The 16134-nt window shown below is 37.2% G+C and overlaps 1 protein-coding gene across 2 annotated transcripts in view; it reads right to left on the reverse strand.

The window, feature by feature from the left end:
- Positions 1-16134, reverse strand: part of NELL2 (neural EGFL like 2) — a 289076-nt gene that overhangs the window by 214705 nt on the left and 58237 nt on the right. For both annotated transcript variants that reach the window (XM_037061082.1, XM_037061081.1), the window contains exons 7-10: positions 16030-16102; positions 15754-15836; positions 14762-14890; positions 13173-13275 (exon numbers count right to left, since the gene is read on the reverse strand). In XM_037061082.1, the coding sequence (XP_036916977.1) occupies positions 13173-13275; positions 14762-14890; positions 15754-15836; positions 16030-16102 (388 nt within the window). The remainder of the gene's footprint in view (positions 1-13172; positions 13276-14761; positions 14891-15753; positions 15837-16029; positions 16103-16134) is intronic.

Here is a 16134-nt window from a genome sequence, read left to right on the forward strand (position 1 = left end):
TAAAACTCCTTACTCTGGCTCCTTCTTACCTCCCCAGCTGCATTTCACATCATGCCCTTGATCCTGCACATCAGCACACCAGCCTCCCTTTACAACATCCTGCTTCCCTATACAGGGCCTTTGCCTATTAAATTCCCTTGTCCTGAACATTTCTTCCTTCTTCTCTTCACTAGTGTAATGCTACGTGTTCATCAAATCACAACTCAAACACCATTTCCTGAAGGATGCCTCCCTTGACCTCCCATCGAGGTGAATTTCCCTTATCACAGCAGCTTTAGCAACACTTACTGCTCCACACTGCAGTGCATACCCAATCATTAGATGATTAATGTCTGTCTTTCCAACTTGATTGTTAGGACTTGGAGGGCAGAGAGGAACCTTATTTCGTTCACTGTTGTAGCCCCAGTGTTTAGCAAAGACTAATTCATACAAGGTGCTTAAATACTTTTTTTCAAAAGAATGAAAATTACAGAAAAGAGACTCCATGGTTAAGACATACAATTTCTCTAGGCATAGAACAATCATCCCCATACCATTATTTCTAGGATTATTCTAAGCTCTCCAGCTACTAAATTCATTCCTGGGAAACTCAGCCAGGACAGTTAATCCAATTCTCACATTTCACTTCACATTCTACTGATTGTCTGCCCCAGCTCTAAGTCCTTCAGCATTTAGGAATCGTGGTCTGAAAGGACATTAACAGACGAAATAAATCAATGAGCAAGTACAATGTCCATCTTGTTCTATACTGGCCCACCCCCTCCCTTCTTCCCAGCCAACAAATAAAAGTGACCTTCCAAGATTCAGGGCCTGAGAAATGCTGGAGGTAGATAGGCACAGACATAAAATAGGAGATTCTTAACACCACTTGCTGCGAGATGACCTGATTTGTGATCAGAGAAGCTAAATTCTTTCATTGGCTTAAAGAGATGATGCCTGCCCACAAAATAGTTGGAAAAGAATATGTTACCTGCTGCATTTTTTCCCTCTTCCTCCAAGCATAGTAAAGAATTGACTTCTCAAATCTAACAACAATGACTTTGGGGGGTAGAATTTCTGCTTCGTGTCTTCCTAAAAATATTATAATAAACTATGAGGACCTGAAAATAGTCAAAACTTCTTGAATAGGTTGAACAAAAACTGGGAGACTGCTGAGGGCATTTGCACACACTCAGCATCATGAGGTACATTTGTGCAGGCTCACTCACTCCTCCTGGATCGCTACCTTTCACATGACCCCAGGAATGAGGCGCCATGGAGCTCAATTCTAGGAGCAAACATTAATGGTAGAATTTTTACAAAGGAGAAAAGGGAATTTAAGCTTGTGGAAAACACATTGTCCAAAAGTTTTCATGTATTCGGTTGCTTTTATTAATCATCTTATTCTTACAAGACGTACAATTAAAAAAATGAGACTTCAGCGCATGTGGGGCACAAGTAGTTACAGGTTGCTTCAGAAAAGTTTGATCTGACATTGAAACAGCACAAGTCATCTATGCCGAGCCACCTGGCATAAACTACATGTCTTACGAAACTGTAGCAAGCTACTAAAGGCCTAGGAAATCAGACTGATGTGAATCATCCCACCAAGCCCATTTAGAAATTGAGCTCATCAAAAGAAAATGCAAAGAAAATGCAAACAAAGAAAAATAAACAAACAAACAAAAAAACAATTTGCAGACCAAGAAGGAAGAATGCTGTGTGATCACTAACTCTTAAGAATTCCAGTTAATAATCCAGATAAGTCTAGACCTTTGCAGTAAGTAACTGCTATGTTTTAATTCAATGTGCTTTCCCTGTTCTTCCTCTATCAAAATCAGATAAAATCCAAGTAGAACTCATTAGCTTTTAAACTTTCTTTTCCTGAACTATCAGAATCAACTATTTCTATTCCATATATGAGGAATGCATAAAGTCATAGAAAGTTATGCTTCATTTTAGTAATAAATACCAGATAATCTACATTTTATTTTTTCTCCTTTCTTACTGCTTATAGAAATGAGTGTTATAAAATTGTATTTACATATCTTTTGATTATTGCTGCCTATGGAACACCACACATTTTTTACTTCCTCATTTAAACTGAGTTTCTATTTCCAATGATGAAATATGGTACAATCACCTAAGGCATTATATGAGAAACACTGCGTGTGTTCAAATTGTAGTAAACTGGCTGGGAAATCTCAAGAAAGAGAAGTGACCTCCCTAAGTTTCCTCCTGTGTAAGTTGGAAGCCATTATAATAAGCAAGAGAAATGATTCATATTAAGTTCTCGTACTCTGAAAAATCCTAGTAAATGTCAGCTTAAAACATAACTGAAAACACACATTCTAAGACCTTACTGCACATTGAGATCCAAGAGAAAAAAAATAAGGCTCTACTGAGAACCTGGGCAACCAGGAACACACACCCACTAGCTACATCTGCTCATTAAAATGTGTTCCTGCACCAGCTGTTTTGGCATCACGCAGGAGCCGGTTAGAAACGCAAACTCTCAAGCCCCAACCCAGAACCACTGAATCATAATCTTCATTTTAACCTGATCCCCAGATGATTCATATTCCCATTAAAATTCAAGAATCACTGAACTAAGTGATGTGCTCCTGTATATACGCCTTATAGCTTGTTGGACAAAAGTTTGGCTTCTAGAAAAATTACCAAAGTATGCATCACGGATCATTGGGGTCACTTGGCCAAGAGTTAAAATCATAAATAGCGTACCTATATATTATTACACAGGACCACACAAAACAAGTGTTTGGGAGACATCTCTTATTTTTTAGAGAGAGAGAGAACTTTTAGAAAATTTTATTTAAGGCCAAACAGAAGGTATGCCAGCAAGCAAGGTCCCAACAGACTAAGAAAATTGATTCTGAGAATGGCAATCTGCAGCTTCTTTTATGCATCTGCAATTAAGCAAGGCAGGGATTGGACTGCAGAACACTTAACAAGATTATGTGCTCTGTTGAGGATGGCTTGTTTCAAAGGTGTACTGTCTTGGCTGCACTGAAACAAGGAACAGGGCTTGCGTAAGGTAATGATCAACCTTTCCCCAAAGGAGTTATAGGCCAAGGGGATGACTACCCATCATGACCAGCCCAGTTAGGAATTTATGATCAGATCACCCTGGGAGGCTATTTTCCAGAGAGCCCCTTTTCCACCCTCAGCATATAGGATGGTGGTACAATAAACTCATAGTGGAGCTGAAAAATTCCTACTGCCCAGGGATGTCATGGCAGTCACAATGAACATATTACACACTTACCATCATATTACAATTGCCTAGCATATCCAGTCTAATACAGTAACATGCTGGGCAGCTTTGTAGCCTAGGAGCTCTAAGGGAACACAATTGTCACCCCCAAATCTGCGTGAGACATCTCTTTACAAGCTTAAATTTCCTGAGTTGGATGGAGCCCCCTTCTTACTACCACCAACTCCGGAAACAATTTTTAAAAGCAATTCATGTGATTTTATAGGTAATTTTTATAGTTAAATACATGTAGTTCTCAGTTGGGAGCCAGCTTTTGCATAAAAAGAAATATGCCTGAATTGTGCTCTATTATAACCATCTCTGAACTGAAAAAGAGAATTTCTTTCTGATCCTTCCTCACGCTGAACTCCTATAACCTTGTGTTTTCTTCACTTAATTTTCAACCTATGCTAATTTTTATACGATCTGTAAATACACGCCAGAGAACACAGCTGCAGACAACATTCAGGACACCCAGTGGGGAGGCCAGTGCAAGTGGACTGCTGTTCCCTACTTTTTCTTGGGGGTGGTAGATGATGTGGCTTCATTCCCTCTCGAATGGGCACTATGATGTCCGCTTACCTTTATTATGTGGCTGGTCTTCCTGCATTTTTCCTCTCCCATAATAGCCAAAATCAACTTGTAAGATGCTTTAAATTGCATGTATCTTATTTTTCCCTATTCTGATTCCAAATGCAATTTTGTATATCTATTGAGAAGAAAATAAGCTCATTTTTAAAACAATTACCTAACATTGAAGCTAAGAAATTGCATTTTCTGCCGAAGATGAGTGTTTTTCATCTCTCTTAAATTGAGTCTCATATGAATGATATCTAGATTATCCCTCTCTTGCTTTGGCATAAATCTAAAATCCTTTCACTTGTCTCAAAGCCTTACCCTGCTAGGAAGGACTAGCCTTCTGATCACCTAAAGAGGCCCATTTTGGGTCTCCTAGAACAATGCTAGGCAGTTTGATTCAATGATTATTACAGACAGATTTGCATACAGCTTTCTTCTGAAAAGTTGTAGGCCACTTAAGCAATGTCATTGAATGGGCAGAAAAATTCTTTGAAGAAATGTAATGGGGCATGCAAAAGAATAAAACCCACAAATACATGAATTCAATCATCTTTCTTAATAATACAGAAAAATTGCAATTCAGAGTGAAGAGCTAGAGGCTGAACACCCTATTATTTTAAAGTAAAGCAGGATTAAATGGGCACGGCCCACTTCACGCCTCAGAATCTGGGGGCAGCAGCCCATGTGGTGTCTTCTGGAAAACCACGTTCATGTCAGAAAAGCATAAATTCAATACATGCTGATGCCATCTACGGAGTTTACTGAAGATAAGGAACAGCAATTAATTGCGACAATGACTTTACATGTGCTCACTCGGCAATGTTGTTTGTAGTAGTAAAACAAGAAAGTTCAGGCTTCTACAGATGAGCTCTCATTAGAGGGTCTCCCACGAGTCGGTATTACTAAGCCCTCTTTAAGAGTCTGCACTCTTTTTAAAGACCTAGTGAAATGAAGAGAAAAGTGGTGTTTTCTGTTTTCCCTCAGCGCTGCTCCCTATCAGGGAATAATGCCCAGGATCAGCTTTTTGCAGAGTAATTTGGGAAACGCTGACTCCTTAATACCACCATTAGCACTTTACCCTATAGCTAAAGCCATATACAACTGCTCGAAGATTATGTATTAAAGACATCCTGCAATATTATTTTTCATGAGAAAAATAACGACAAATTGGACACAACCAAAACACCCTTTGAGAGGAGAGAAAAAACATTATAATAAACTATACATCAGAATAATATGCAGCAATTTTTAACAGTTCATTGATATGGAAACATCTCTAAGGTAAAAGTCCAGGAAAATGTAGGATACCATGCACCACATATAAAAAGCCTATACATGAATCTGTGAGCAGAGGCACTAAAAATCTGGAGTAGAAAGAAGAGAAGTTTGGGGAGAGGTAAAAAGAGAGATTTTTATACTTTCTTTTTTTTTTAGATAGCTTGAATATTTAGTGTATGCATACATTATGTTCAGTTAAAAGGTTAAAAATGCTGTACTGGGATTAGAAAGAAAAATAACAGCATCAAGCAACCTGCCCTTCTCAGGACTGCGGAGTACAGGACACAGTAGCTAAATCACTGTGACACTGTCATCGTTCTGTGATTCTGCCCTGACTTTTCCCGGCATACCAGCTCTGCTACTAGCTGACTAATCAACATTTACATTTTTGACAGATTATCAAAATGTTATCACATGGTGTTTCATATAGTCATTAATCTGGAGACTGTGATATTAATTATTCTTGCTTACTAATATATTGCCCACTCAGTATTTTTCCACTGATTTGGCATTTATCAGTTTTATAGTGCGTAAAAGATAGCGGTACACCAAATGCTTTTTTGAAGAATTTATAAAAAAGTATTATCACAAAATAAATGACAGTGTTTAGGAAACCCACAGGATTATCCAGATAAAATCTTTAATAAAACTTAGCTATTTATCTTTATTGAAAATATCCCCTATCATAAGCTCAATTATCTTAACTATATAATGCACAGGTAGACTATTTCTTTGCCTATTTTTCCACATTGACTTATAGAAATAAAAAAGTATCTTACTTCTATTATTCCATTATTCACCCACTGTCATTTTAGATGCTAAATTAGGGTTATGTTGGTGAGAAAAGACTGACTCTAGACCAAGATCATACATGTGATTTACAGCAACACCATTAGCTCTCAGGTCATTTGGTTGTCTGCTATGATGTAATTTTTTTTTTAACTACAGAGTTTCAGGAAACACTCTAAAAATATTGCATCTGATATGTAAGACCACACACCTTCGTTTTTATCACTATTTCTACCTTTTTCATTATTGCATAGATCCCCTCAGTGTATATCAGCATTCTGGTCATGGAGCCAGCCCCCTGAATCTCTGCAATGCCAGCTAATCTAATTGTGTTCATGCATGAGAACCTCCAGTGCATCATGTATCTGTTTCATGCTTCTAGCATCGCCATAGAAACAGATGAGTTTATTGGTTATGTTGCCCCAAAGTTATTTTCTTTTTAAGTGTAGCATATGTAAATTATACAAAACATTTTTCCTTATTTTAGAAGAAAGAGATCCTTGGTGAATTGTATCCCACTAACTTTTGTCCATCATCCCTGTACTCACATGTTCAGAAGTCTCTGTATTAGTTAAATTACATTGTCATACCTTTTTAAAAATCCCCAAATCGCTTGAGTGACAGTCATTTAATCCCTGTCTCTACTGTGCTTTCATTTTAAGTGACAGAGCTAGAACCATCCACATTATTTCCATAAATTTGAAAATTAAGGAATCAAAATTACACTTGCCAAAAGCTACAGTAATGGTTTCTGGAAAAATATAAAAAAAATCTATTCATTTTCTACTAGTTAAAATTAATGAAAGTGACCTACAATATTTGAAAAAATGCTCATCTTCATTAGTTATCAAAAATATTTAAATTTAAACTAGAACACATATCATGTACCAAAATAATTTATCATGCCTAAAGTTAAAAAGACTAAATAATACTAACTAAGTGAGAGTGTAGAGCAACTAGAATGTTCATGTGTAGTTGGTAGGTGAATAAACTGGTATAACCACTTTAGAAAACTGTTTTATCAAAACTATTTTGCCAAAGGTAAAAACTGATTTGACATAGACTAAAACAGTTTTACCCTATGACCAAACAAGTATAAGGTATATACCCATCAGGCACTCATAACAGGAAAAAACCACATAAAGAATACTTATAGGCCCTGGCTGGAGTAGCTCAGTGGATTGAGCACGGGCCTGCGAACCACACGATCGTGGTTCGATTCCCAGTCAGGGCACATGCCTGGGTTGCAGGCCAGTTCCCTGCAGGGGACTCATAAGAGGCAACCATGCATTGATATTTCTCTCCTTCTCTCCTTCCCTTCCCCTCTAAAGATAAATAAATAAAATTAAAAAAAAAAAAGAATACCTACAGGACAATTTATGTAGCCCAAAACTGGAAAGCGCCTAACTGCCTTTCAACAATAGATCTGCTTATGGTACATTAACACAAATAGAACATACATAACAATAAGTATGAATGGGCATCAACATGCAAGAATGAATTTCACAAACGTGATTTTGAATTCAAGAAGCCAGACACAAAAAAATAGATAATGCATGATGAGTCGGTTCTTAGTGTTAACCTTGGCCATGACCTATCCAAAATTTCGAGAAAGAGAATGGCCTTGAAGAAAGAATATATCAAAACCTTTGAGGCATCTCCAAAAATGCCAACATCTAAATCATAAGGATGCCAGAAGGAAAAGAGGAAGAGCAAGAAATTGAAAACTTATTTTAAAAATAATTAAAGAAAACTTCCCTAATTTGGCAAAGGAAATAGACATATAAGTCCAGGAAGCACAGAAAGTCCCAAAAAAGTCAGACCCAAAGAGGAACAAGCCAAGACACACCATAAAATGACAAAGGTTAAAGATAAAAAGAGAATTTTTAAAGGAGCAAAAGAAAAGCAGAGAGTTACCTACAAAGGAGTTCCCATAAGACTATCAGCAGATTTCTCAAAAGGAACTTTGCAGGCAAGAAGGGACTGGCAAGAAGTATTCAAAGTCATGCCAAGCTAGATTACAACCTAGATTGCTCTATTCAGCAAAGCTATCATTTACAATGGAAGGGAAGATAAAGTGCTTCCCAGGCAAGGTAAAGCTAAAGAAGTTCATCATCACCAAGCCATTATTACATAAAATGTTAAAGGGACTTATTTAGGAAAAATAAGATAAAAATCATAAATATTAAAAAGGCAACAAATTCACAACTATGAACAACTGATTCTAAAAATAATAATAAAAAATAATAAAACTAAGCAAACAACCAGAACAGGAACAGAATCATAGATATGGGGATCATTTTGAGGGTTGTCAGCTGGGAGGGAGAAGGGGGAGAATGGGGGAAATGGTGCAAGGACTAAGAAGCAAAATAGAGGTACAAAATAGACAGGGGGAAGTTAAAAACAGTATAGGAAATGGAGAAGCCATAGAACTAACAGGCATCACCCACGGACATGAACTAAAGGAGGAGATTGCTGGAGGGAAGGTGAGGTACCAGACAGAAAGGGCCAAAGTGGAAAAAAAATTGGGACAACTGTAACAGCATAATCAATAGAATATACTTCTGTAAAAAACACAATTTGAGGGAAAATTACCTTGCATTGCATACTAATTATTTGATCTTAGAAAAGTCATTTAACCTCCCTGGCTACACTAACCCTTTGCAATGGGGATATTGAAGCTGTCCTTCCCAAAAGTAATTGTTCTCAAGATCTCTGAAGTCCTATGTAGCTTTAAGATCTATGACACAATGAGATAACCTCACTAGTGTGCATTTTAATCAATAAAAACACAAATGGCTCTTTCAATGAAAATAGTAATAGTAGGTAACATTGTTTTACGCACTTTCCGTGTATTACTCATTCAGTCCTCACACCCACCCTATAAGATAGAGATAATTACTCTCTCCCTTGTACACACAAGAAAACAGAGATGCTGCTTTCAGTTAAGTAACTTGACCAAAGTCACACAGCTAGAAAGTGGTAAACCTGGAATTCAGACCAAGGGAAGTCTAGCTTTACAACTCATATAATTACTCAATACACACATATATTGTAGTAACCCCAATTTATGTAAGCTGACAGAGCTTTTAAAATTAAATATAATACAAAGCTTTGGCCAGGGAGCTCCGTTGGTGAGAGCACCATCCCAATGCCCCAGTGCTGCACATTCGAGCCCCAACCAAGGCACATACAAGGAGCAACCAATCAATGTAGAAATAAGTGGAACCACAAGTCAATGTTTTTCTCTCTCTCTTTCTCCCTTCTTCTCTCTCTCTCTTCATAATCAATAAAAATAATTAATTTAATATAATCAATGTCTAATTAGAACATGGAATATTGAAGTGTGATCTATATTATATCCTAAAACTCATATTTTCTTCTAGCAGAAGAATGACGATTTTAATGTCTTCATATAAATCTGGCCTCTGAGAAGATAACAATTAAATAACTACTGCTATTAGGCAAGCACCAGCCAATCTGATAGTCACCATCACATTTCCTGTATTTCATGTCTGTCTAGAAATAGAGATGAAATTTGCCTCCCTTGTTTTTTTTTAAACATAGCCTCTTTAGTAAAAAACATTATAGCATTAGTTCAGGCCTTCTTCAGATTCTCTATTTTCATAAATCACTTTTTCTGTAAAACAGAGCTCTATATTCAGACATGACTCTACAATCTACTGAAAGAATAATAAATTAATGCACTGAATACTTTTTTCCTAATTTTAGTGACTTTCCATAGCTTTCTATTTCCTATGACTTGAGTCAATTACTTTTTGTTAATTCTTTGTTTTTGTTTTTGCTTTATAACCTGGGCTGGGATTTTATGTACTTTAATTAGCTTGACCTCATCCTGTTGCAGTTAAACTCAGCCAAAATATTTACACTTCACATTTCCTAGAACTATCTTAAATTTGTATCGGTCAGTCTTGCTGTTCGTTAGTTGAGGGCCTATGACTGGGGTAAAGGATGTAGTAATGTTGACTGAAAGGGGAGATTGAGAAACAAAGGCAAATTCTTCTCACTTTGCAACTCAACCTAGACTTAGCCCAGACTCCAAACAGCTTTGTAGGACAAACTTAGCTACCAGTCAATAATAGTGCATCACTTAAATCAATTGTTGCAGATGGTTTTTAAAAAGGAAGCAGGTTCACAAAGCACAGCCCATTCAGACGGAATTTCTCTGGGACTTCCAAGTAATTGTGCATTCTTGGGCCAGTCACACAATCCCTCTTATTAGGAAGAAGGAGGCAATGCCCACAGAATTGTTGTAGAGATCCCATGAGGAACAAAGTACGTGCTGTCTAACCTATGGAGGTGATATGACTTCAATATAGTTGTGATTTTTATCACCTTAATAATTTATCGTTGATGTTCTTGCTTTTGGATTCTATCCTGTGTCTGTGTAACTACCACAGTAGCTCAGTGGCGGGAGCAGGAAGGTTAAGCCCCTCCTCTCAACACTTTGCTTATGTGGATTCAACTAAAGACAAGTGACAGGCTTGGTTCTCTCTGACTTCTTTCCCAGAAGAACGACCATCTTACTATTCATCAGTATTTGTACTTAGATAAAGGGCTGAAGCTGACGTTACAGAGGGAAAATACAAAGCAGACAGCAAAATAGGGCTGCTCAGAGTTGCACAAATGCCCTGAAGAAGCGAGCCTGAATGCATTAAATAAAGAACATCATACAGTGATTGGCCACACGCACTTGCTTTGTTCGTTTCAATCTGGACAGAGTAATGTTTAGCAGTTATGTGTTTTGCCTTCCAAGGGCTTTAGGAACAGTAATGGATTAACTTTTTTAAACAGTTCTCACGAAAGAATATATTTTGTTGATTTTATGCCACTAAAAAGGCTATGAGCAAAGGAGTTTCAATGACAGGACAAGTGCAGTGTGTAAAAAGTAGGTTTATGTTTTGGTTTAAGAAGTAAAAATCACAGAAGTTAACTTACATTCAACTGAAATTAATTTCTTATAAATCACAATGATAATTTGACTTCTTTCACTTTTGGACATCTGAACAATGAAAACAAGTCAGTTAATGATTACTAATTTTATCTTAAGTGCTATCTATTTTTTATAAAGTAAGTTTTTATAAAATTTTAAAGAAGCACATTTCTCGAAGATTTTTTAGTGACTGATTTTAAAATTGTTCATGTGGAGACACAGTCCCCCAAAAATCTCTGAGAACATTTACCATACAAACTAAGTGCTTATTTCCCTTGGGAAAAATTTTCTGTGAAAATATATTGGTAGCTCTTGCAAAATGCTGATCAACAGAACTGGAAGTTCAAATACTCAAAATACAAACAAACACAGGCACAAATCCTCTGTATTCCACAGTACTAATGTCACTGAATATGAGCAGAAAGACAAAGTCACATTATCCTTGATATTTTAACCATATAAAATGAAACACTCAAATGAATTATTTTGGCATTTCTTCAGTGATATGGTCTCCTTACTGATCACTTACATGGAGTTTACACTATTTTATATACGGGACAAACACAGTTGATTTTCCATCATTAACTCCAAAGTCTGCCGAAAGCACTTTGCATTGATGAATCTCAAAATATTTTACCATTTCAACTGAGTCTAACTGCATGTTCTTGGGAAGATTTCAATTACACTCTGATTTAGTGGGCAGCTTGCTGTTGGTAACAGAGACAAATGGTAAAATCGGAATTGCAATTCGAGACTTCTGACTGATGCATCTATCATGAGGATCCATTATTTCAATCAGCCTACTCTCATAAAATTGACAGCACTTAATGGAAACCTATCATATTCACAGGTGACAACACAGAAGTAGTGGTAAAAAAAAAGATAAAGAAGTTAAAGTGAAAAATATTACTCCTGCTTTTGTCATGGTATGAATATAAAACCCTAGAGAGGGCCCTTCTTCTTCCAATCTACAACTCTCTACAAAGAAAACTGCAGAACATCACCATAAGCTTTCAGCGACTAATACAAGTTTAAGAAAAATTCCAGAGTACTCCTCACCAAGGAAATCAGCCAGCGACACGTAAGAACAATTACGTTGAACCCTTCCTGGTTCAGATGAATGTATTTGACGAGGCTATTATACGTCAACAGAATGAATTGGCTTCAGTGTAAATCTAATAATGTTAAATACAAACAGGCTCCTGCGAAAATTAATTCAATGAACTACAAAACAGCTACTTGATTTTTTTTCTGATAGCCGTCCCTCTCATCAGCAGCAGCACATTGCATGCCGTGTAGGCAGGAGTAAGGTACAGCAATGGCGATGGTCATGGAGCACACCCGTACTAACCTCAGCAAAAGCAGCCATTCATTCTCCCTCCCTCTTCCTCCCTCTTCCTTTCCCTTCTTTATAAATTCTACAAACAGACTTGATAACAACTTACTTTTCATATAAGTTACTATTCCTTTGAACAATAATTGCTAAATTTTAAATGCTCTTTTAAACAAGAATAGAAGGGCAGTCTTTTAAAGGGTTTACAAGAACAAGTATAAAGGACACATGAACAAAAATTAGGGGGGATGGAAATGGGAGGGAGGGGGAGGGCTCGGTGGGTGGGCTAGGAGTAAAAGACGGAAAACTGTACTTGAACCACAATTTAAAATTTTTTTAAATGATTAAAAAATAAATAAAGTGTAAGTAGCCCAGATGCAATGCTTTCTGTTACTGACAGAATGGTCTAGAACCCACTTCAGGATAGCCATGAATTCAAAGAGTATTTCCTGACATCAAAAGTGAATGCGTGGTTGCTGAGAGCAGGGCAGTGTCCTTACTCAGTGGTGTGGGCTTTTCATGAAAAATAGGCCATGGCCTTGTCCATGCTGGCTGATCCTATGGCAATGTGGACTTCTGTGGTTTGGGCTAATGAAGCTGGCATATCATCTGTGGTTGAATGTCACTTGTATCATGAATTTTCTTGGTTATCATGGCTGAAAGTAGACCATTCTTGACCTATTTGGAAGGTGTTTATATCAAGTAGTATAAAGACAGCAATACCTTCCACTAAATTTCTTACACAACTTTCTATTACTGTCATTATACAGAACAGATTCCTCCAAGAAAATATTTTTGTGCTAAAATAAAGAATATTTTTAAATGGAAAATAACTGCTCAACCAAAAGAGAAGGTATTCTTTCTATTTTCCATCATTTCTAGAACTTATTTTGCTTGCCCTGATTAAACAAATGATGGGTGAATATTTATTAATACAAAGATTTATTTTTGTCAAAGAAAGTATTCATCATAAAAGTTATGCTCACATTTGCACTCTTTACAACACTTTCCATCCACGTATGCAAGAGCTGACTTAAGCGGGCAGTCAGGGTTCGGGCAGATCAGAGTTTCACAACGGATGGTTCCATTCTGAGGAGAAAACAATATTGAGGGAATTCGCAAGTTGCAGTTTGGTAGTCTTCAAGTAATTTTAAGTCTGTTTCTTACATATTAAACCCTTCCCATAAAATTTTATGAACACTCCTATTATTTTTGGTTATTGTACAGTAAAACCCATAACACAGAGACCCACAGTAATACAAAGTGGGTTTAACACATTTGGTGATTGGCTCCCATCTCTGTCCAGCAACTGATCACAGTTGAGCCTGAGTCCTCACCTTGTGTGGTGAGGTGGACGAGGACATGGGTAGAGGTACAGGCGCACACTGACCAGGAACCAGCAGGCTAAGGGTAATCCTGGGTCGTGCTCCCCAGATTACTCACAAAATGAGCATCAACAAACCAGGAGAATGATTGCTACTGCTAAAGGCCCAGGCTCAGGATTCACAACCTCCCTGTGGGTATTTAATGTGGAGCAGACCACCGCCATGAAGTGGTGCCAACGACCCCCACAGAGGTGCTGAACCGCAGACAGAGTGGCAAGGAATTTGATTCCTGAAGGGCATCCCGAGCTCCCAGCCTGCTAGATGCCTTTCTAGTCACTCAGTTGACCTTGCGATACCATATCTCATATTTCAATCAGTTTGATTTTTGACCCCCAATTAACAATTTGAGAATGCTTTACTGTATTTTTAAAATGCTATAACTTTAGAATGAACATAACATGTCCCTGAATAGAAGTCAAGTAATGCACACATGCACATGTGAACACACATTGTTGTTTCAGAGCTGCCTTTGACTTTTTTACATGCATGGTATTCTGCTTTGGAATAAACTTGATGAACTTGTGGACTTTTTATTAAGACTAATTCACATAGACCTCTGATTTGTAACAGATGAATTCATGTGGGATTTAAAAGTTCAAAACCAAACTGGTTGTGAACTTTTCTTTTAAATTGAACATATATTTTTGAAACAATAATACACTAAATATTCTACTTTATTAGTGAGTAGTTAGGTAAATCATATTTATTTAAACTCCCTAATTTGTATTATACTATATTAAAAAACCTTTAAAGATAATCTTACTTAAACTCCATTATTTGTTTATATGGACCAATCTGGTCACAATATTTCATGCTGCTTTTAATTTAGTTTTATTAAAATACATTAATAAGCTCATGATATGAGAAAATTTCTGGAAATGTTAAGGATAACAGGATAGAATCCTTTGAGAATCACCTTACTAAACCAATTTAAATTGCTAACTTCATATGGGTACCAATAAATTTAATTTTTATAGCATTCTTAAACCATAATAATCTTTACAGGCTAGAAAAAGTATCTTTAATAATGCAACACACAGTTCTTTAGATTTGAATGGGTTTGTTGGCACTTTGGTATTGTGTCTTGAGGGAATGGGTGCTGAAATTTTCATGATGACATTATTTTAATTAATTTTTAAAGAGCGGGGGCAGCTGAGTGCCCTTAGTCTGAAATCCGGTGGAAGCCATACCAAGCATGTGCAGTTCTTACAGCCATCTGTCCAGGACTCCAGTTCCCGGTAGGTGGTTCCCTTCACGGTGCAAGTCCGTTCACAATAGCACTGATCCAGTCTATTCATTCGCTGTTCAGCTCGAGACAGCTGTGGCACAAAGGAAGGGGTTCACAGTGTTCACCACTCCGGCAACGCATAAATGCAAAGTGCTCCGGTAGCTACCCAGTTTTTCCAGTGTGTAGCAGCAGTGATGGCTGTGCTCATCAACTATTTGTTGTAAACATAGTTAAGCCTTTAATTTAAAAGGAAGGATTCCCCCCCCCTCTTATTTTTGTGAATTTGCTCCTGCCTTTGAAAAAGGAGCATAATCTATGAGATATAAATAAAGGCCAGGTCAAAATGGCATCACTTACAATACAGAGCGGCACTTTCCATTTTTAAACATGTTTCATTTCATGAATATGTCTACTCAAGTGCAATCAGAAGTTTTAGAATTTGTATCATCAGAAACTACCCATATACGACACAACTTTCAAGTCATATGAAAGTTCTATGCAAAATGACAGCAATCCGATGAAATGGTAGGTATGCTTTAGACATGCTCAAGACAGTGAACTACCCTACAGCTAAAACACAGTGGCAGAAAGCACTTGTGGGACCATTTCCTCGACATAATCCTAGTGTCCACATTTTTACATCTTCTTGTCTCCTTCCTTATAAAGAAAACCTCAGTAAAAGAGACACTAAATTAAACAATAAATCCCATTGTATAAGCAGTGAATGAAACAGGTAATCTGCCTCATTCCTGATTTACTGAATCATTTGTTACATGGATGACCAAGGTTTGAATATTTATAAGCCTTTTCCTCAGGCAGAAATTCATATTTAGATTTAGCCCCGGCAAAGGGTACAGAAAAGTCTCAAAGGTAAATATCTATGGTTATAAAAAGAACTATAGGGAACCTCAAGGATTTTTAAGCTTCCCCACACTATTTCCAAGTAGCTTTTACCTTGGCTGATGTTTTGGCTAAAATGTCTTGCAGCTCCATGATTTTCTGCACAAGTCCGTGGAAATCATTGCAAGTTGGACAGGCTGAAATTGCAAAACACTACATTGGTCACATTGTATCTATAAGGCTTCAATTTGTATTCGCAAGGGGTTATATCTGGTTATGTCTGTGCTGACAACTCATACATCGGAACTCCAATTTTGCACTGACACCCTGGACAAAATTAAGCAAGAAGCACACTTTTCCTCACACAATGCAAACACTAATGGGACTTACTGCGATTAAGATCTGGGCACTGAGCAATAAATCCTTGGGGCATGACAAGTAATTGCACATCTTGCATTATACCCTGTGTGTGAAAAATTAAATAAAAAAACGTAT

Source organism: Sturnira hondurensis, unplaced genomic scaffold (genome assembly GCF_014824575.4).
Source record: "Sturnira hondurensis isolate 20B ecotype Veracruz unplaced genomic scaffold, ASM1482457v3 Scaffold0013190, whole genome shotgun sequence".
NCBI classification, from domain to species: Eukaryota; Metazoa; Chordata; class Mammalia; order Chiroptera; family Phyllostomidae; genus Sturnira; species Sturnira hondurensis.